The following is a 22,091-nucleotide window of genomic DNA, read 5'->3' on the forward strand; positions in this document are numbered from 1 at the left end:
TATTGTACACGTTTAAATAATGACCATAAGGCTGTCCATAAAAGAAATATAATCTTGAGGTACTGGTTTTTACGGTTGAGAACTCAGCTACTGGCGGAACTACGGTAAAGACGTGGTGACGTCAGAACACACCTTCGACCAATGAGGCGGGGCGTCTCGTTACCTTGGAAGGTCGTCAAGCCGGTCTGCGCGCGCACAGTACAAGGACGATAATTCAGTCCCTAAGCTCGTGTGTTATGGCTTTAAACACGATATAAAACCATAAACCATCTGCTTCCTGAAGCCAGACAACGACGGTGAGTTCCAACGAGCCGATCTCATAGAAACGCGGTGTCTGTATAGCCCTGTTTCTGTAAGTTGGATGTGCAGTGTAATACTGCCTCTGAAGTCAGATCGCCATTATTGGCGGTTTCATCTCGAGCTCAACGCGGATGACGTAGCACGAGCACGAGCTTGCTGTTGCTGCGCCAAAGCCGCAGAATAAACCCAATGCACCTAAAACCAGACAGAAAGAAACAGCTCTGTATGAATTGCATGCAGGATTTCTGTAATGCTGATGTTGTGTTCTCCAGAACCCGGGTTCTCGGAGATCCTCCTGCAGGTGCAAGAGTGCACGTGTTTATAAAGCAAAGCTTCTGCCTGTGGAAGAACCTGCAGCATGTGTGATGAAGCCAAGAGAGCAGAGCCCAGAGCCAACGGGAAGCAGTGCTGTAAGCAAACAACCTCCTGTTTTCTCAACTCACTACTGAACATTCATAATACATCTTACTTTTAATGCATTGTACTTAAATATCCGACACCAGTGACCAGCAAACCTGAGTGTGCACTGTCTGTGCAAAAGTCTTGGGCACATGCAAAGATCCCTTCAAAAGTAATTAAAATGGGAAGAAACCGGAGGACCCTGAGGAAACCTGGAAGAACATGCAAAACTACACACAGACTGTAACCCAAGCTCACGATTGAACTGGAGAACCTGGAGCTCCAAGGCAGCAATGCTAATGTCATTATTTGCTGAGGCTATCTTGACCAGCTTTTCTGCTAATCAACATTTATTGCCAAAAATACTGGTCACGTAGTTTAACCGCTTTCAGAAAAGCTTAGGTTGCAACAGACTCTGTGTAGGTCAGCTGCTTCTCCAACTCATAAACTGCCATGCCACATATACCACTTTAATCTGGCCTACATACCACAGTAGAATGACCGCCATGAACTCATCTGAGTTCGACTGCCAGATCACAACCACAGCTCCAACTGTGGAGGAGAATGCATTAAATATATTGATATTGAAATATTTGTGATGTGCTTATCGATTGTGGAGCAGTAGAGAGCTAACTCTATGTAGTGGTCTCTGAGATGAAGGGTGTCGATGGCATTGACGGCGTTATTAGCATAACAGTCCGTGCTTCGGAGCCTGATTTGTTTGAGTAGGGTATACTGTTCAGGTTAGGAGGCGAGAGAACTGGACAGACTTTAAGACTAAAGTGCTGCCGCATCACTGTCTTTAGGTAAAGATGAATTCCCAATGAGCACTACCACTATGAGCAGATAGTTGAACTGGAAGTGTTAACAAAAGTGAAAATAGACTAATGTTTATGAAGGAGGTTTGAACCAAAAAAAGACAATTTAATCATATAATAAATCTTTTGCACAATTAAAGAGCACATATAGACTGTAAATGTTGGTATGGATGTCAAAGGGTAGATTTTTTCCTTTATTGTGACCATATCTAGAGTTTTTTTGAAATCTGAAGCAATAAACATTAGGCAGGATAATAATATCACTCCCCATAATTTTTTTTTAAAACCGGATGAATTATCAGTCCCTTTAGGAATTACTTTTACTGTTAAATCGACCTAATAACTAAGGAAATACTTGTCCTTGGCCAACTGTGTAGTAAATTCAATGGTCTAAACAGGATTCAATATATAAAGACCTAGATTTAGACTAAAATCATACTGGCCACAAGGAAAATGATGAAATTACCTTGTGTCTGGCTTTACACACAGCAGTGATGTGATGTCTAGAATTAAATCGATGCTCTGTGCTGAATCATGGCTTCTTATGAGCTGCTCCCCCCGCCCCCCACCCACAAGACGAGCATTAGCTAGCTAGCGTGATCTCATTTTGCTGTTCTGTCTGGGACAGACTTTATGAATTCACTTCAGTCTCAGGTATTGATATACGATTATAAGATAAATGAAATAAAATAAATAGTAGAAAATAGTGCTGCAAGGTAGTCTTTGAAATAATAATTTTTTTTTTTAAAGACACCTTGTAAAAGCTGTGCGATATTTACAACTTTGCTATGCACACTGGACTGGACACTGGGTATGGTTTTCATTTCATGATTTTATTTACGTTCTGTGTTTGCCTCACATCTCCAAGGTTGGGGGTTCGATTCCCTCCTCGGCCCTTCGTGCGCAGAGTTTGCATGCGCTCCCCGTGCTTCGGGGGTTTCTTCCGGGTACTCTGGTTTCTTCCCCAGTCCAGAAACATGTATTGTAGGCTGATTGGCGTTTGCAAAATGTCCGTAGCGTTCGCTTGGGTGTGTGAATGTATGTGTGATTGTGCCCTGCGATAGGTTGGCACCTCGTCCAAGGTGTCCCCCGCCTCGTGCCCCGATTCCCCTGGGATAGCCTTCAGGCTCCCTGCGACCCTGTATAGGATAAGCGGTACAGAAAATGGATGGTTTTACATTCTGTATTTCCGAACCAGTAATAGGCTCCACCCCTAGCCACAACACAGTTTCTCAGCTCTACCTGTTTTCCTTAAAAGCTCACATAGGGAGTGCATTCCAAATCTCGAATCAATGCCTCTTTGATTCCTCGACCCTTCTTCCTTCGGCTCATGACCAAGAAATCAGTCAAAGTCCACCATTTTAAGGAAGTATCAATTCTTGAAATGTGCTCCTGAGGAATCAAGTAACAAGAAAACAAGATGAACGATACAAGGATGTTTTCAGTGAGGAAGTTTTGTTTTTTTTGTTTTTGTTTTTTTCCCCTTCCTACTTCATGTAAACATACAGTATAAATGCCTACGTGTCCCACAAACAGAAAAGTCACATAAAACATCATTTTAATTAAGGCTTATTCAGTGAGCAATCGCTGTTCTGTATAGGCCGATCTGTTATACAGTTGACACAGTGATCAGTAAGTGAACGCGTTAAAAACACTTGGTTCTTGTTTCCTTTCCTTGCATCCTTTCTTTACTTCCTCAGAGGGAGGATCCAAGAAGGGAAACATGAAAAGGAAATGGGGGCACAATTACAGAAATGAGAAGTTGAAGCTATGGGAATTATAATTTGCCTCACAAGAAGAAAAGAACTTTTAAAAATGACAGACTGCTCCATTAAGTGTGCGTAACCTGTGTTTTAAGCATGTCTGTGTTTAACACTAGCATGGGCATCATACATGACCAACTCACCAACTCTGATCGTCATGATTGGCCTCCCTGCGCGAGGCAAGACCTACATGTCAAAGAAGCTCACGCGTTATCTCAACTGGATTGGAGTTCCAACTAAAGGTGTGTGTGTACATTTTCATATATATCCATCAACTTTTTAAATTCACTTTAGTTGGCGTTAGAGTTTCAGAATTCAAAAGGATTGGATTTTTTCCCGTTCAACGTTCAATGTGCTGTACTTTTAAATAAATGAAAAATCATAACTGTTCACAAGTTGCTGTGATATAAGAGGATTAAACGCTTCAGGACGTCATGTTATTGGAAAATAATGAACTTTATAATGAACCCCATCGTTGATTGTTTTCCTATAACAGCATTATGTAATATTATGTTTTATTCCTTATTTATTTTAGACTTTAGCTGAATAAAGAGTTGATTGTCCTGTTTTGCTTTGCAGTCTTTAATCTGGGGGTCTACAGGAGAGAGGCAGTGAAAGCATACAAGTCCTATGACTTTTTTAGACATGACAATCAAGAGGCCATGAAAATAAGGAAGTAAGTACAGTAAAGATAAATCACTAAATAACACAGAATTATGTATGTCGTGTATCGTTCAGTTCAGTGGTGTCATGTTTGCTTCTGTTTTCTGCCTGGTTTACATGTCTCACACTGACTCATGTGTTTGTGGCTGATGATGATGATGATACCAGTTGTAATATGGGATAATGTTGACATAAACACCATCTGCAGATACTGCTGGAGCTTCTGCTCATGCTGTGCGAGGATGCATTAATATTGCATTAATAGGCATTTATCATTTATAAAGCTTTCAATTCATTAAGGGCAAGTTTACAAATTAGATTGGGATTGTCCAATTAACAATAACCATTTTACACCAACTTTTTAATATACTGCATTACACTGCATGTTTGTTTCTGTCTCTTGTTGTGTGATATTGAAATTTTCCCTGCAATGATTTACAAATCTCATCAACCCATATGTTATTCACAATAGAACGTAGAAAACATATCAAATGTTTAAACTGAGGAAATGTACTATTTTAAGTAAAAAATAACGTAATTTGAATTTGATGACCGAAACATATCTCAAAAAAGTTGGGACAGGGCAACAAAAGGCTGGACAATTAAGTGTTACTAAAAAGAAACAGCTGGAGGAAAATTTTGCAGCTAATTAGGTTAATTGGCAACAGGTGAGTAACATGATTGGGTATAAAAAGAGTATCTTAGAGAGGCGGAGTCTATCAGAAGTAAAGACGGGATGTAATCTGGATGGAAGCATATGTTGCTCTAAAACCTGTATATACCTTTCAGCACTGATGGTGCCTTTCCAGATGTGCGAGCTGCCCATTCCATAGGCACTAATGCTCCCCCATACCATCAGAGATGCAGGATTTTGAACTGAGTGCTTATAAAAAAAAATGGATGGTCCCTCTCCTCTTTAGTCCTCTTTAGTTTAAAGGAGGCGGTGTCCATGGTTTCCAAAAAGAATTTCAAATTTTTATTCGTCTGACCACAGAACAGTTTTCCACTTTGCCTCAGTCCATTTTAAATGAGCTTTGGCCCAGAGAAGACTGCAGCGTTTCTGGATCATGTTTACATATGGCTTCTTCTTTGCATGCTAGAGCTTTAACCAGCATTTGTGGATGGCACGGTGAACTGTGTTCACAGGCAATGAGTTCTGGAGGTGTTTCTGAGCCCATGCAGTGATTTCCATTACAGAATCATGCCTGTTATTAATGCAGTGCGCCTGAGGGCCCGAAGATCACGGGCATGCAATATTGATTTTCACCCTTGTCCTTTGCACACACAGATTTCTCCAGATTCTAGGAATCTTTTGATGATATTATGTATTGTAGATGATAAGAGTTTCATAGTCTTCGTAATTTTAAGTTGAGGAACATTTATTCTGAAATTGTTCCACAAATTGTAGATGCAGATTTGCACAGATTTCTGAACCTCTGCCCATCTTTACTTCTGAAAGACTCTGCCTCTCTAAGATACTCTATTTATACCAAATCCTGTTAATAACCTGTTGCCAATTAACCTCCAGCTGTTTCTTTTTAGTAACACTTACTTTTCCAGCCTTTTGTTGCCCCGTCCCAACTTTTTTGAGACGTGTTGCGGCCATCAAGTTCAAAATTACCTTATTTTTTTCTGAAAATGGTACATTTAAACATTTCATATGTTTTCTACCTTCTATTGTGAATAACATATGGGTTTATGAGATTTGCAAAGCATTGCATTCTGTTTTTATTTACATTTTACACAGTGTCCCAACTTTTTGGGAATTGGGGTTGTATGTTCTCCCTGTGCTTTGGGTATTTCCTCCAGGTATTCCGGTTTCCTCCCCCAGTCCAAAGACATGCATTGTAGGCTGATTGACATTTCCAAATTGTCCGTAGTGAATGTGTGTGCGATTGTGCCCTGCGATGGGTTGGTTGCCCCCCACCTTGTCCCCTTGGATAGGCTCTAGGTGTTGAAAACGCATGCGCAAATCATTCCAGATTCATATGTGTCATGTTTTGTTGGGGAGGAAAAAAAGACTGCTCTGCTGAGTGATATAATCATGTTAACGTACTCTGATGTTAAATCACGTAGCTCTTCTGCAAAATGTATTATAATATCATTGGAACATCAATAAATCTCTTGGCAGTGTAAAATTGTGTAGCGTATGATATAAATGATTATATCACACATGCATAGTCAGGTCGGTCACAAAAATGCCAATACATCTTGCTTTTTTAATTTTCAACTTCGTGCTTTGTGCAGAAGCTATGTTCTGCATTTTTCATACATAATATGTGGGAATGCAAGTGCAAATGTGTATAAAGGTATGCTGTCCTCTACAGGAAATGTGCATTGGTGGCGCTGCAAGATGTGAAGGCTTATCTGAACGAAGAAGGTGGACAAATTGCAGTAAGCTTGTGGCATTACGATCTCTCCAATTAAGCAATGTTCTTAAAGGTAATTCAGTTTTCTTTCACATTGCATGGTAATTACCTGTTTATTTTTTGTTTGTTTGTTTGTTTGTTTTTTGCTGTTGAGGTATTCGATGCTACAAATACCACCCGAGAGAGGCGTGATCTCATCCTGAATTTTGTGAAGGAGAATGCGTATAAGGTGCTGTACACATCCAGAGTCATAGTATTTATATATAAAAAAAATAAAAATAAAAATAAAAAAGTGGAACGTGAGCACTTCATGGCGTCGGTGTTTATGTGCACAGGTGTTTTTTGTGGAGTCCGTCTGTGATGACCCCGATGTTATTGCTGCTAACATTTTGGTAAAGCAACACATCTCCGCTTCATTTGTAGCCTCTATAGTAGTACGCCAGTAATTCTCCTGCATGTAGCTTATTATCTCTGTGTACAGGAAGTGAAGGTGTCGAGTCCAGATTACCCAGAAAGTCACCGAGAACGAGTCATGGATGACTTCCTGAAACGTATCGAGTGCTACAAAGTCACCTACCAACCACTGGATCCTGATGATTATGACAAGTAGGACCATTTGTTGAAGATAATGCTTTTGATGGGAAAGTGGATCCTGTAGAGTGTATAATTTAATCATATCAATTCACTATACTCTAATTACCTGTGATTCTGTAGTTAGCAGCTATCTAGCTACAATTACATATTGTCTTTTATTGACTGTTGTAGTAGGTTGATTATTTTTCAATAGCAGCAAGTGTTTTATTCCTCTTATACCACAGTAATATGCTAACACCCATTTGAATTATTTTATTTTATTTTTTAAAGAATGATATTGTACTTTATGTGCTTATGCTTACTTTTAATAGTCTGGAATGTCCATGAAACAACATTCTGTTACCACTTAGGATTTAGCAGCTATAAACTACAAGCTATTAAAAAATAATGTCGTGTAAAAGAAAAGGCTGTTGGTTTAAAATGACAGCGCAGTAATTTTTATTATATTTCTAAACTGCCTGAATAATTGTGTTAAATAGTTATGATACCAGTATCAAGCGAAATTATTATGAAAATGATTTCAGCTATTATTTTGAATTTTACTACTTCTAGTCTTAAGTAATTAGGCATAAATTCTTACTGGTGTTGGGGGTCAGATTACACAAACGAGAAAAGTTTCTTCATCTCAAAAAAGAACTGTTGACATCATATGAGATACTTAGGTCACTATTCAGTCCAGATTCAGTTCCCCTTTGCTGTATTAATAACCTCCACTCTTCTGGAAAGGCTTTCCACTAGATTTTGGAGCGTGGCAGTGGGGATTTTGTGTCCATTCAGCCACAAGAGCATTAGTAAGGTCAGGCACTGATGTCTGGCAAGGAGGTGTGTCACACATTCGACGTTTCTCCCAATTCATCCCAAAGATGTTCAGTAGGGTTGAAGTCAGGGCTCTGTGCTGGCCACTCGAGTTCTTTTATATCGATTTCGGCACACGATGTCTTCAGTGATTTGTGCTCGCTTTGTGCACAGGGGAATTGACATGCTGGAACATTTTTGGGCTGAGACCCTTTGTACCATTGCAATGGTACGGCATACAAAGACATCCTAGATCATTGTGTGTGTACAACTTTGTGGCAACAGTTTGGGGAAGAACTACATATGAATGTGATGGTCAGTTGTCCATATACTTTTGGCCGTATAGTGTGTGTGGACTCCTGACTCTCCATTTTGTCTTTCAGAGATCTGTCCTTCATTAAAGTGATGAACGTAGGCCGTCGTTTCCTGGTGAACCGCATACAGGACTACATCCAGAGCAAGATTGTCTACTACCTCATGAACATCCGTGTGCACTCCCACTGTATCTATCTGTGCCGCCATGGCGAGAGCGACCACAACACACAGGGTCGCATCGGGGGCGATGCAGAGCTCTCGTCCCGCGGCAAGCAGGTCTGGGCATGAAGAGAACAGGGTTGTGTGTGAGAAAGTGTTTAAGCTCATAGATCTCTGCTTTGATGTCAAGGGAGTAGTGGGATTATCATGTTTTAATTTAGGGAGTTTTAATGAAGGCTGCAGAGCAGCGCTATGGATGTATGAAAATACTTCGTGTTTTGGCATATCAGAGCATTTATTACAGCTCCCGAATGATTTCTTGTCTAGTTTGCGGCAGCTCTGCGCGCGTTTATTGAGGAGCATGGCTTGTCAGATCTGAAGGTCTGGACCAGCCAGCTGAGGAGATCCATTCAGACTGCCGAGGCTCTGGGAGTGCCATACGAACAGTGGAAGATCCTGAATGAGATTGATGCTGTTAGTATGCCAAATGACCCTTATTAAGCTTTAAATGAAATGTCTGTAGTTTCAGCAGAAGTGTATTCAAACACACACAGCATCAAGATGCAATGATTTTTATTCTTTAGCTTTGCACTAAGATTAATGTTACTCAGTTTTCTGTAAAGATTTGCCTCAAACTGCAGTTCGTTGTTCAACAATGTCATGCTGATGTGATTTAGGAAGCTATATGCTTTAGTCAGCTTTAAACATGAACAAAACATTGCTTTATGGGGCAGCTATTTTGGAAAAAAAAAAAAAAATATATATATATATATATATATTTTTTTTTTGGGTAATACAAGTTGTATTTATTCTGCCTGCTAGGCCCAGTCTCCGAAGGTTTAATAATGGAATTCTACCAAAAAACTGGAAGTTATGAGGATTTTAATACAGTTTATCTTTTTAAAAAAATCCTTTATACTGTATGTTACCTACGTTAGCCTCTCGGGTTCAGAAGCAAATATCAAAAGAAAACAAATAGTAAATGTACACTAAAGAAACGTCGGCCACCAAACAAGACATGGCTGCTTCAATACATTTGGGGTAAAACTGTATAAATGACGTCTCCCTCCAAACCAATTCTTTTTAATTCTATCCTTAATCTTTTCAGTATTTATAAGGTGAGCTTCAGAAATATCAGTGTATGAAACTACTGTAGTCCTATTGAAATAATAATAATAATTATTATTATTATTATTATTATTGATTTCAGGGTGTGTGTGAGGAGATGACCTACGAGATGATTCAGAACTCATTCCCGGAAGAGTTTGCACTCCGAGACCAGGACAAGTACCATTACAGATACCCAGGAGGAGAGGTGCAGTCTTCTCATTGCTCCATAACTATAACATATGCTTAACAATACATCGTTAAGATTAACGTTGTTGTAAATCTTTCTGTATGACCATCAAAATACTGCGGTTTCATCAGAAGTAAGATGACTAAAGAATCAGGAGACCAGGAGCCAGGTTATAATAGAAGAGAAGGTTTATCAGGTGCACGAAGACCACCTGGGCGTTCTGTAGTCTAAACCAGTGGTCACCAACCCTCTTCCTTGAGATCTACCTTCCTGCAGGTTTGCATCTCCAACCAAAATGTAACCCACCTGTGATTTAGTTGATCAAGAACTTCTTAAGGCAATGATTAGATGGTTAGGTGGGTACGATTATGGTTGGAGCTAAAGTCTTCAGGAAGGTAGATCTGCAGGAACAGGGTTTGTGACCACTGGTCTAAACAAAAATTGGACACAGCAGACTTTTATATTTGGGTCAATTATTACAGGAGAACTCCTCCCTGAAAAACATTAAATATGTTTCATTTGAAATGTTTGTGATGTGTTTAGGGATTTTGGTGCTAATTGGTTGGTGCTGTATCGTCGCCAGTTAAAATGGTGATCTCAAGACATAAGGGATGACTAGGTTTCGCTAGACAGACTAAAGAGTAAAGCACTGCTATTAAATCCCACTCGCACCACTATCAACAGGTACTGGAATGACATTGTCGGTAATGTAGGAAATCATTAACCAATAATAATGAAAAGTTGAAACTAACAAAGACAAACTCTAGACATCATTGAAGATCACATGTTAAAAAACATTATGCAAACATTTTCTTTACTGTTTGGCTGGGGGGAAAAATTCCAAACCTGTTATGTCCATTTTTCCTCCGTGTAGTCGTATCAGGATCTGGTCCAGCGTCTGGAGCCGGTGATTATGGAGCTGGAAAGACAGGGAAATGTTCTGGTCATTTGCCACCAAGCGGTCATGAGATGTCTTTTGGCTTATTTTCTGGACAAGAATGCAGGTTTTCCTCACAAGCACACACATTCATATACATATACACTCATGGAGCACTTTATTCGGAACACCTGCTCCTTCATTGTCCAAAACGACCAAGTGATGTTTAGAAACTCTTCATCTGTCCAGTTTCGTTGCCCACTGTTGCCTCAGATTCCTGTTCTTGCCTGTCAGGAGCGGAACCAGATGTAGTCTTCTGCTGTTTTAACCCATCCAACTCATGCTCGACATCTTCTGACATGCTTTTCTGTTCACCATGGTTGCACAGAGTGGTTATTTGATTTACCATAGCCTTATTGTCAGCTCAAACCAGTCTGGTCATTCTCCCTGACTACGCTCATCAACAAGATGATATTTCCTTTTTTTTCCTTCATTTTTTCCTTCATTTTTTTTCTCCATTTTGTGTAAACTTTTAGAGGATTTGTGTGTGAAAATCCCGGAAGTTCAGCAGTTTCTGAACTACTCAGAGCTTGTGTGGCACCTGCAAAGACGCAATGATCAAAGTCACTGAGATCACATTTTCCCCCCACATTTTAGATGCTGCTACCACAAGATTGATATTTGATTGGATATTTGCATGAATGAGCAGGTGTATAGGTGTACATACCGAATGTACATACACAGTCTTTAGTATTCTTTCTAATGTCTTGTTTTTCCCACAAACAGACGATCTCCCTTACTTAAAGTGTCCTCTCCACACTGTTCTGAAGCTCACCCCTGTTGCTTATGGTAGGACTGGCGATAAAGACGCCCTTCTCACATATTCAACAATTAACACACATGTGCGTCTCCTACTTACCTTCTTACATAATTCCTCTCTCCAGGTTGCAAAGTGGAAATGTTTTATCTGAATGTGGAGGCTGTGAACACGCACCGAGACAGACCACTAGTAAGTCAGCTGAGCTTGTCTGTCTCAGCAGCACTTCTATTCTTACTGTACCAGCTACAGAGATTGTGATTTATTTGATTTGATTCCATGCTGATCTCTGAATAATTGCTTGGGGCATGCATGCAGCCTCCCACTGATCCAGCATGTGACTTTGAATGGCTTTTTTTGTTGTTGTTTTGTTCACAGCACTGCTGCCTGTATATCTTCTGCTTCTGCTTTTCCCTACCCGTTATTAACTTCCCTCAGTCCTATGATCACAAGTCACAAATCATTTTACTTCAATTTGTTTTCCCCTTTGTTGAAGTGTGAAATTCCGCCTATTATGGAATGATCATTTCACTCATCAGTAGTTGGTCTTTAATGGATGATCTGTGCTGTGTGTTTTAGTATTAAGTACATTGTGGAAGGTTGGAGTTTTCAGTGGTGGCCCACCTGGAATATTTCAAGCCACCTCATTATAATTACCTTTCGCATCATTTTCCTTTACTTGAGCTGTCAAGTAAAGTGTAACCCATGTGGTTATTTTTCTTAACTTCTAACTGGCATTGTTCCTGTGTGCCAATACTGTCTACCTTGGCCTTCTCAACTTCTAAGTAAAAAAAAAAAAAAAAAAAAAAAGCCTTACAGCAATCTGAAAGCTCGTTCTCTTGATAGTAAGAACAATACTCTAGAAGCAAGTTCCTTACCAATTTTGACACGATAATTAGCTAGGTAATTACTGTAGCTAGTGTGTAGACTACCCAGTGTGCGGAATACATTGTACAGTAGAATAAAGTAATAATGCTATGTCTGCTGAGATGTATATAAGGGAGTAGGTAGCTACATTTCATTTTGAGATGCAAGAATAACAGCAGTAGAGTGCTGCAAAAACGAGTCTTAAAACCCAGAAATGAGTTAACATTTTTGCACTTCCGGTTCCTTCGTCCCAAAGTCAGAGTTTTTTAAATTGGGTTTTTGGGTTAAATGCCTGAAATAAGGTCTATGGTTAACACAAGCTCAAGATATTTTCACGTTTAATTCTACAACATAAAATACATCAGTAATACCCCAGTCGTGATTTTGTTGATCTTTTACGTGTCTTGAAAAAGGCGATTGCTAACAAGTGGCGAAATGGGACTACGGTGAATTTCGAGGACATTAAACGTCATCACGCCAAACAGGAAATCTCATCTATTACAGCCTCGTTGTGTTTATACTGGCGCTCTTGCAAACTCGAACTCTCCAACTTGTAGATTTATAGTATTTTCCATTTGTCGTGTTTTTGTTTTTTTTTCTTCTTCAAATTGTATTGCTATAAATTCTATCGGAAGTTCAATGGTAGTGACGTTGAAGTCGTGTGACCGTGGTGTACTTCATTGATAGCCTAACTTTAGCTTTTCACTTCTGGCGATTTGTATTTAGGCTTCAAAATTCATAAAAGTTGTGTTCATTTGTGAAGATTATCTCGATGAACAAAATGTCTAAGAATCCTGAACTTTTGTTGGTCGCAGAGCTTATTTTCTGCAGTAGTCTAAACACCAGTGGAAAAGTCCTATTGGCTTTTTGTCGAGGGAACCAGGGTGATGCTAACTTCCAGGTTGGCCTACAAAAATACACTATCTCTGCAGAATTCTATTAAGCATAGCAGTTTAGGCTTGGACTTATTCAAGGAACTGCATTAATGAAAGGTTTGAGCTCTCCAAGATGTAGCCATGACCTTGTTTTTGACACCATATTTTTAAACACTAGTACATATGTTATCTAAGTTATTTTTAAACGAGACATGCTATAATCCAGAGTAAGGGAACTTTTTCAGTTGGAAGAGCCATAAAAGCAAAAAAAAGCAATTTTTATAATTTTTTTCTTTAAAGAGGCAGAGAAAAGTTCTTTTTTATTTATTTATTTATTTATTTTTTTACATTTTTGTGTCCTCCTTATTCTTCTTCTTCTTCTTCTTCTTCTTCTTCTTATTATTATTATTATTATTATTATTATTATTATTATTATTATTATTATTATAGTTATCTTTACTATTATTGCATAATTCTAAAAAGTGGTAATGTAATAAAGGCCAATTGACATTTTACGTGTTCTTGACCTAACAACCTGCACTTCACCTAATAGGCCTGTAGGTGGTTCTTGGACTTCATTTAACCTACTATGATAGTTTCATCAAATGGTAAACCAATACAAGATTCACTACATAAGTAAGAGTAAATGGAACATTGCTTACCATTAATGCGACCTCCAAATACGCAAATTCGTCTGTTTGGACTGGTAAGAACAATACTCGTCATCGTCTTTTCGTCTTTTCTTTTAGCCATTTCACCTTTTGTTAAAAAACTGAAAACAGACTGGCTATGTATGAATTAGACCGGGAAATTACCGTTCTGCTCCACATTGTCCAATGAAATTTGAGCTTGTTGTGCCACAGGTTAGTGTATGCAGATCCACAATGGCATGTTGTAGCAGTATTGGAACACAGCCTTAATAATTTGATATTGTCTTGTGTGGAAGCTAAAGAGTCTGAAGTGTATCTGCCATGTGTAGTTTACTGGCATTTCTTTAGTCTCTGACGCTAAGATTCGGCCTGGAGTAATCACCTCCCTCTTTCTCAGTCTCTCTCTCCTTCACTCGTTCTCTCTCTCTCTCTCTTTTGTGTAACATTCATGGTCTTTCCCATTTCGACCCAGGGGCAAGCTCGGAGGACTCCGGCCCCCCTTCTGCTCCGGCGGAATAGTTACACCCCTCTGTCCAGTCTCGACCAGGTCAAACGGCCGCGTCTGTACAGCGCAGGAAACAGGCCCTGGCTGCCCCTCGCTCCCTCCCCCTCAGCCCTGCACTTCCCTGACACTCCTGAAGGGGCGCTGCTGCACAGCCAAGTTAGTGTCCATGGTCATTATGCTGCTATCAGCAGACTAACTCAATTCGTCCCAATCGATCCGATTCAGTTCTCTCCTATTTGTTCTTCATGTCTCCTCATGCCACACTGTATATACAGATAACTCGTCCCCGTTCCAGCCGTCCTGTGATCCTGGTTGTGTTAACGGCATGGTGTGCTGTGGTTTATGTTCATGTCTTGGTTCTCAGGGTTGTTTCACGTGTGCATGTCCTCTTGCAAGCTTCATGTCGCTTGTGTGTGTGTGTTTGTATGTGTTTTGACTCTACAGTGCCCTCAGTGACCCTTGCAGACTGCACGCTTTCTCTCTCTCGCTCTCTCTCTCTCTCAGTCCTCATGGCTTACCAGCTGCTTCCTGTAAGCCTTGTAGCAGCGATTCATCAGTGGAGCATGTGTTTAACAGCTTTAACAGTTTAGTGTGCTTCTTAATTATCAGTCAGTATTGTGATGCAACTCATGCATTGTGTGTGCATTTTTTTTGTTTGTTTTCCCCCCCCCCCAATACTGGTATCCGAGAAATGCTTCTCTGCTTTAACATTTACAGACCTAACACTTTAAGGATGTCAAAATGCGGTCAATCTGCCAAGACATATTTGGTGACTAATGTTCGACTAATGCAAGCTGCGTGTTTCGTTCAGAATGATCATTTGTATATACTAAACTGTTTCATCAAATGGCACAATGTTTGTATTTTAAGAAAAAATCGCATTTAATTCCTCCAAATCACTTCTAACTTTAAATTCTATCTTCAGGTTTTGGGCAGAAAATTTGAGGCAGAAAGTAATTCCAGCTTCAAGCTGGCTGCTATGAGTGTTTTTAAGTCTCTGACATCCTTTTGCCCAGTTGAATAGATAATAGTGTGTCACACACTGTCAGAACCCAGATCTGTTTGAGATACTGAACAACTGAGTACATTATGCAATGATTTAGTTATGCAGTTTGTTATAGACTTCCATAACGATGTACGTAATGTGTATTGTTTTATTTTTGGTCTCTCTAAAGCAATAACACTACTGTCCTTTTGTACTGGTTTGGAACATATTACTATTTTATTTTTAAAATCGTTTATCAGTTTGAATCTTATCTGTAACTAATCCCTGTATTAATACAATTAATTAAATGTATTAACATAATTTTAGTTTACTCAGATTAGTGATCACAGTGAAGCAGTTTGATGCACACCACTGCCAGAAAGAGCTTGTTGGTGAAATGGGAGTGTGCTGTTCACAGTGTGGCTTGCATCTCCACTGATAAATGACTTACATCTATTTCCAGCTACTATGAAGGGATTAGAGGCAAATTGGTGATATTTAGGGGCGTTCCTTTTTTTTTCTTTCTTTCTTTTTTTTTTTTTTTTTTTTTTAAATCAAAGCATGAAACGTACAGTGCTGAAAAAAAGTATCCTGATTGCTTGTTTTGTGTATATCTCGTGCTAAATAGTTTTAGATCTTCAAACGAAATACAACATAAAACAAAGGCAGACTGAGTAAACACACGATACAGTTTTTAAATTATTTTTTTTATCGAAGCAACATTATTTATCCAACACCTATCACCTATGTGAAAAACTAATTGCCCCCCTTACAGTTAAAATCTGGTTGTACCACCTTGCAGTTATTGCTATCTGGTTGTGCAATAACTGTAACCTAACACTTCCCTTCAATTCATGTTTCCCTCAGTTATTTCAAGTTGCCCAGGCCCTGAAGCAGCAAAGCATCCCCACACCATCACACTGCCACTACCATGCATGACCATAGGTTTGATGACCTTTTTGTGGGTGTTTGGTTTACACCAGATGTAACGGGACCCCTGTCTTCCAAACAGTTCCACTTTCATCTCCTCAGTCCACAGAACATCAAGATGTGTTTTGTCAAAATTCAGTTGAGTCTGTGCCTCACCACTCTTCCATGGATGCCATTTCTGCCCAGCGTCTTTCTGATAGTGGAGTCATTAACGGTTTATTGATGCACGAGAGGCCTGTAGTTCCTTTGTTGTCGTCCTTGGCTCTTTTGTGACTTGCTGGATGAGTAGTTGCTGTGCTCTTGGAGGAATTTTGGAAGGTCAGACACTTCTGGGAAGGTTCACTACTGTGCCGAGTTTTTTCCATTTGGAGATAATGGCTCTCACTGTGGTTCTTTGGAGTCCCAGAGATTTTGAAATAGCTTTGTAACCCTTCCCAGACTGATGTATTTCAATCACTTTCCTCATCATTTCTGGAATTTCTTTCAACTTTGACATAGTGTGTTACTGGGTAAGACCTTTTAACCAAATTCATGCTGAATGACCAGTTCTATTTAAGTGTTGATTTGATTGAACAGGGTTTGTAGTAATCAGGCCTGGTTGAGTCTAGTCCAACTGAACCCCATTATGAATGCAGTTTCAAAGATTTGGGGAATTAGTAACTATGGAGGCAAATACATTTTCTCACTGGCCCAGTTGATATTGAATAATGTTTTTGCTTCAATAAATAACATTTACATTTAAAAACCATATTTTGTGTTTACTCAGATTGCCTTTGTTTTATCTCAGGTCTTGTTTTAATTTAGTGAGATATACACAAAAACAGAAGAAATCAGAAATATAAACGGTTAAACGGTTCTTCCCTCACCAGCCTCTCTTATACTCTCAGTTGAATTGAATAAGAAAAAAATGCAGTTTATAACCGAGAAACAAACAAACAAAAAAAACACTGATTACAGCTATACCTTTTTGACACTTCCGACTCCATCTATAAATGTTAAATAAACATGTTCTTACAGAAAACATCTTATCAATAATGATCTTTTTTTGTTAAAAAAAAAAAAAAAAAAAAGTTGTCAATTAGCTTTTACAATAGAAACTATAATGTATTCGAATGAGCGCATTAATACAAACTTTTCAACCGGAACTACTTTCAGAGCTGCTGTTTATCGACACTTTTCGACCAATCAGATTAGAGAATTCACCTGCACTGTGGTGTAAATGTGCTTAATGTGTTTTAATGTGCTCGTTTGCAAGATCATATAATGTATGTGCTTAATATCATGTTTGTGTTAACTCAAGCTGATTGGTTTGCCTTGGCCATGTGACTACAGCACCTCCGTTTCCCTATCTGTTCCTCTCACTATGTCTCATTCCCCTGCACTCTCTCCCTCTCTCTCTCTCTCTACCTCTCTACCTCTACCTCTCTCTCCCTCTCTCTTTGTGTTCCCCCATAGCTTCGAGTATCAGGCAGTTTTCTGTGAGTATATATTCCACTGATGGATTTCATCATTTTCTCTCATTTGCTTCCAAATACAGCACGACATGTTGATGGGATGTTTTTGTCGTTTTGTTTTATGTAGTAGTAGTTACATGTTGCTGCATTTGTTTAAAGTCTGCTGTATATCTTTCCTATTCTTCTGCATGTCCCTTTTACCAGTGGTTCTGTTGGTATTCAGACACACTTATCTGAACAGTTGGGTTTGGTGTGGTGTGTATACTGATGCATTATATGAGGTAATGGGTGACTGAGTTGCAGTCTGCATGTATTGTTTGGACACCATCTGCTTTAATTTAAGGATAGTTGCAACTATATTGGTTAAACCATATAGGAATCAAAGCCTTTTTTAAAAAAAAATTGTTAACTTAATAGGAAATATTAACATAATGGTACGGAAAATTGTCTTTATTTTTATGTGGCTTCTGTTGGTGCCTGCCTAAGGTCTGTATCTCCCAGGACATGAGGTTCTGCCAAGACGCTGCTTATTTTGTATAAAAACACTGAATGCTTCCAGAAACATTCATATATAACGTTCTTAAAATCATGCATATACAGGTCCAGAGCTTCAGTTAATGTTTACCTAAACTGGCCAGATTAAGAGAGTTGAAAATGACCAGGTGATGTTTTTCCAATTTTCGATTGCCCAGTCTCAGTAAGCCTGTAGACTCAGATTCCTGCTGCTGGATGACAGATGTGGAACCTGATGTGGTCTTCTGTTTTGTTTTTTGTTTTTAGCCCATGTGCCTCGAGGTTCAGCATGCTGTGAGTTTTGAGATGCTTGTCTGCTCACCACGGTTGTAAAGAGTGATTATTCTAACCAATCTGGCCATTCTTATCTGCCCTCTCTCATCAACGGCCTGCATAACTTTGGTCCACTGGATGTTGCACCGTTCTGTGTAAAAGCAAGAGGTGTGTGTGTGTGTGTGTGTGTGTGCGAGTGAAATTCCCAGGAGATCATAAGTTTCTGAAATACTCAACCCAGCCCATCCATCACGAGCAACTATGCCGTGGTCAGAGTGAAAGAGATCACACTTTTTCATCATTCTGATGTTTGATGTGAACGTTACCTGAAGCTCTTGACCTGTAGCTGCATGATTGTATGAATTGTGCTGCTGATTGAGTGGATAATTGCATGAACGAGCGGGGGTTCCTATATTATGTCAGTATTTGTGGAAGTCACATGTACATGATTACTGTATGGTTTACCCAATATAATGTTTAAATTAAAGTTGATGTTCTGCATTTCAACCTCTTCTTTGTAACCCAGTAGTTGTTTCGATTTCCACGGGTGGGATTGTGTGTCCAGACCAACTAAACTCTTTCTCTGTCTAATTTTTTTTTTAATTATTTTCAGACTGCACAGTATAACTGCCTGAGCTGAAATCATTTGCATTTTATTTTCAGTTTTTTGATGATAAAATGCTCAATATGTCTTTTTTATTGTATTGTATATACATGTAAACAACTTTTCGATATATTATAATTTGATAATAAAAGATTTTAAATGGACCAGCATATTTACGGTTCATACCTTTCTGAATTTCATCGCAGTACCCACGTTAACACTTGAAATCCGATGCTATGGTTTTCATTTTTCTCATAAAGATGCACTGTTTCTCCTCTGGGAAGACTTTGATTTCTACGTTTTGCCTGTGATGTTTTTCGTAGGAATCCTTGTGTGAAGGAATCGTCTTTGAAAGCGCAGAAGACGCCGCTGACTGTTTCCGCTTCTGAGTAGCCCTGAAGTCTCGGAGTGGCTTCGACTTAACGCACAGCATCAATCTAGCACTATGTATAAAGCACTATATAAATCCTGCTTTACTGGTGACTGCACTACATTCACCCCACATTTACCCCACTACATGCGTTCAGGAGCGCCAGATATTTGCATGTGCATTTTAAAACGTTGCACATTTTGAAGCCAAGCTTTAATGCCCCTTAGTTAGTTAGCATGTGTGGGAGCTTGCAGTCTGAGATTTCCATCCAGAATGTAATGATTTAGACATGAACAAGAGGTCAAAGGCCATGTGTGATTATTAATGTTAATGTTTTTGTCTTTTAAATGTGCAGTATTTTGTTCTTGGGGTTGTTCCTTTTCATGTCCTTTATTTATTTAATATTTTAATCTTTAATTTCTTTCTGAAAGTGAAATGATAGATTTTTAACCAAATATGTTCTGTAATTATATAATGAAAAATGTTTCAATAAGTCATTTCTGGGTGATTGCATGATTAGGGTGTTGTTTAGCCTTTATATCTTTTTAAAAATGACATTTTATTAATTTTTTTTTTTATAGCATTCTCAACATGGAATCAAAGAAAGGCGACAATCTCGTTTTTACAAGGCTGCATTTTACTCTTAAATGAGTAACAGGGTTGAATGTTTTATTATAGAATTAGCAAATGCAGCGTTCACGCTAATGACATGAGGACATTAAAAAGAGTCTAATGATTTACTTCAAATATTTTTTACAAATATTGTAAATTGGATAACGGGTTGTAGGTTCAAAGTGACTTCCCGTGATCTTCAGGAAATTCCGATGACGCGACTTTATGCTGACTTTTGGAATGTTCCAAATATTTCATAGGGGCGAATGGTGTGTGACTAGTGTACATTTTTATGACCTATAGTGGATGACCTATGGAAAAAGGTGTTTCTTAGCTTTATTATATTTCAAGGTAAGAAGTGCTGAAGTTATTTATGTGAAACACGCACATCGATCGTTGTGAAAGATACTTTACCTGTGTCTTAAAATGTCATTTATCTTTAAAAGAAAAATGCATCTATGTAAGTGAAACAGCAGTGGGACATAAATGGCACCTCGATCATGAAATCACCCGTCCATGTGATCCTGATTATTATCTCATGTCACTCATGTAATGCTAAATCTTCCGGCTGTATGGAACTTGTATGGACTTGAACAGATTTATTTTATATAGTCCAAATAACAAGATACGCACAGATGGTTATCTAAAACCGGGTTAATGTTCAAATGTATTTATATTTTTAGGAAAATGTTTTGCGGTGTTTATTATGCTCTTGAGATTTAGGATGTTGTCGGGGGGTGATATCAGATTATATTATTATTTAAGTCATCTCATTGCAGAAATGAGCTCAAGATGGGAAATCAGCTCAGCCTTATGGTCATGTCCTTATACTTCATATACAAATATATACCTTTGTAGTATAGACAGATTCTTGTAAGTCTATTTATCATTGCATGTATAATTTTCCACATATTGCTGAATGACTCTGAGCTTTTGCGCAAAATAGGACAGTGTTCGGTGCCAAAAAAACAACAAAAAAAAAAACACGAGTCACATTGATCATATTCTATCTTATCATGCAGGGTCGCAGTATAAAATCAACAAATCTTGTAATTTGTTGTTTAAAGAAATGTCAGTGTATGCTCTGTCCTCTCTGCCTTTCAGTTATTTGCTTTAATGTACAATAAAAGGCTCGAGTCAGCAAGCTGTTTGAACAGATATTTAATACTTATCTAATTCTCTCACATAAGTTTTCTCCTTGTGTAAAGAACTGAACTATTAGAATCTTCACTAATACAAGTCAAATAAACATAAGTGATGGTGACAGTACTGCATCAAGAACTAACTAGTAATAAGTACAGTTGAGGTCTTAAGTTTACATACGTCTTGCAAAGTCTGCAAAATTACAAAAAATTTTTTTAAAAGAATTGTTTTTTTAATAAGAAAAGAGGGATTATAAAAATTGCATTTTGTATTTATTTAGCACTGCCCTGAATAAGCTATTTCACATAGCTGATGTTTACGTATAGTCCACAAGACACAACAATAATAACTGAATTTACACAAATGAACCAGTTCAAAAGTTTACACACCCTTGATTATTAATCCTGTGTGTCGTTACCTGGATGATCCACGACTGTGTTTATGTTTTGTGATGGTTGTTCACGAGTCCCTTGTTTGTACTGACCAGTTAAACTACCCACTGTTCTTCAGAAAAACCCTCCAGGTCCTGCACATTCTTTACTTCTCCAGCATCTTCTTAATTTTTGGCCCCTTTCCAACAGTGACTGACTGTGAGATCCATCCTTTCACACTGAGGATGACTGGGGGACTCGTACACAAATATTACGAAAGGTTCAAATATTCACTGATGCTCAAGAAGGCAACATGATACATTAAGAGCCAGGGGGGTGTAACTTTTGAACAAGATGATCACTGTTATTATTCTGTATTCTGGGAAACTGAAGGGCAGTACTAAATGAAAATAAAAAAGATCTTTGAACAAAACAATATAAATTTTGCAGATTCTGCAAGGCATATGTAAAATTATGACCTCAACAGTAAATAGTCACTGAGTAATTAGTAGTATTGTGTAATTGATCGTTAAGAGCTTTTGTGTTTGAATGAAATATTCAGGCTCAGAAAAATACATTTTTGCTGGGGTGGTACTCTTTAGCTTTTGTTCCTTTAATATATATCTTTCACCTGGAAATGGGGCTAGTGTACTTTTAAAAAAAAAAATTATAATAATAAAAAAGTGTACCTTCCTAGATAAAAGGTACAAAAGAATAGGTAGAGTTTTCTGAGTGTGCAGTGACAACAATCTTTAAGGATGCAAAGTGAAAAG

General features: G+C 38.5%; 2 protein-coding genes across 5 annotated transcripts in view; one reads left to right on the forward strand and one right to left on the reverse strand.

The window, feature by feature from the left end:
• Nucleotides 1–22,091, reverse strand: part of LOC108254852 (uncharacterized) — a 146,105-nt gene that overhangs the window by 56,836 nt on the left and 67,178 nt on the right. The window lies entirely within an intron of this gene.
• On the forward strand, nucleotides 132–20,948 carry pfkfb2b (6-phosphofructo-2-kinase/fructose-2,6-biphosphatase 2b). Of its 4 annotated transcripts, XM_017450880.3 has the most exons (17): nucleotides 132–296; nucleotides 573–710; nucleotides 3,397–3,522; nucleotides 3,860–3,956; nucleotides 6,271–6,337; nucleotides 6,467–6,541; nucleotides 6,648–6,704; nucleotides 6,794–6,918; nucleotides 8,085–8,292; nucleotides 8,503–8,649; nucleotides 9,386–9,490; nucleotides 10,347–10,476; nucleotides 11,136–11,198; nucleotides 11,294–11,358; nucleotides 14,031–14,219; nucleotides 17,434–17,456; nucleotides 19,146–20,948. In XM_017450880.3, the coding sequence occupies exons 2-17, from the start codon at nucleotides 659–661 to the stop codon at nucleotides 19,213–19,215; spliced, it is 1,599 nt and encodes a 532-aa protein (XP_017306369.1). In that variant the 5' UTR covers nucleotides 132–296; nucleotides 573–658; the 3' UTR covers nucleotides 19,216–20,948. The 4 variants fall into 4 exon arrangements, with proteins under 4 accessions (XP_017306369.1, XP_017306371.1, XP_017306372.1 ...); XM_017450882.3 differs by lacking the exon at nucleotides 17,434–17,456 and having other exon boundaries at nucleotides 133–296; XM_017450883.3 differs by lacking the exon at nucleotides 14,031–14,219 and having other exon boundaries at nucleotides 134–296.

Source organism: Ictalurus punctatus, chromosome 21 (assembly GCF_001660625.3).
Source record: "Ictalurus punctatus breed USDA103 chromosome 21, Coco_2.0, whole genome shotgun sequence".
Taxonomy (NCBI): Eukaryota; Metazoa; Chordata; class Actinopteri; order Siluriformes; family Ictaluridae; genus Ictalurus; species Ictalurus punctatus.

Bases quoted from the DNA above. Each gene is read 5' to 3' on its own strand.
- pfkfb2b (XM_017450880.3), top strand. From the start codon at position 659: ATGTGTGATGAAGCCAAGAGAGCAGAGCCCAGAGCCAACGGGAAGCAG. The intron at 10,477-11,135 runs GTTTTCCTCACA...TCCCACAAACAG, and splicing joins TTTTCTGGACAAGAATGCAG to ACGATCTCCCTTACTTAAAG. The intron at 17,457-19,145 runs GTGAGTATATAT...TGTTTTTCGTAG, and splicing joins CGAGTATCAGGCAGTTTTCT to GAATCCTTGTGTGAAGGAAT.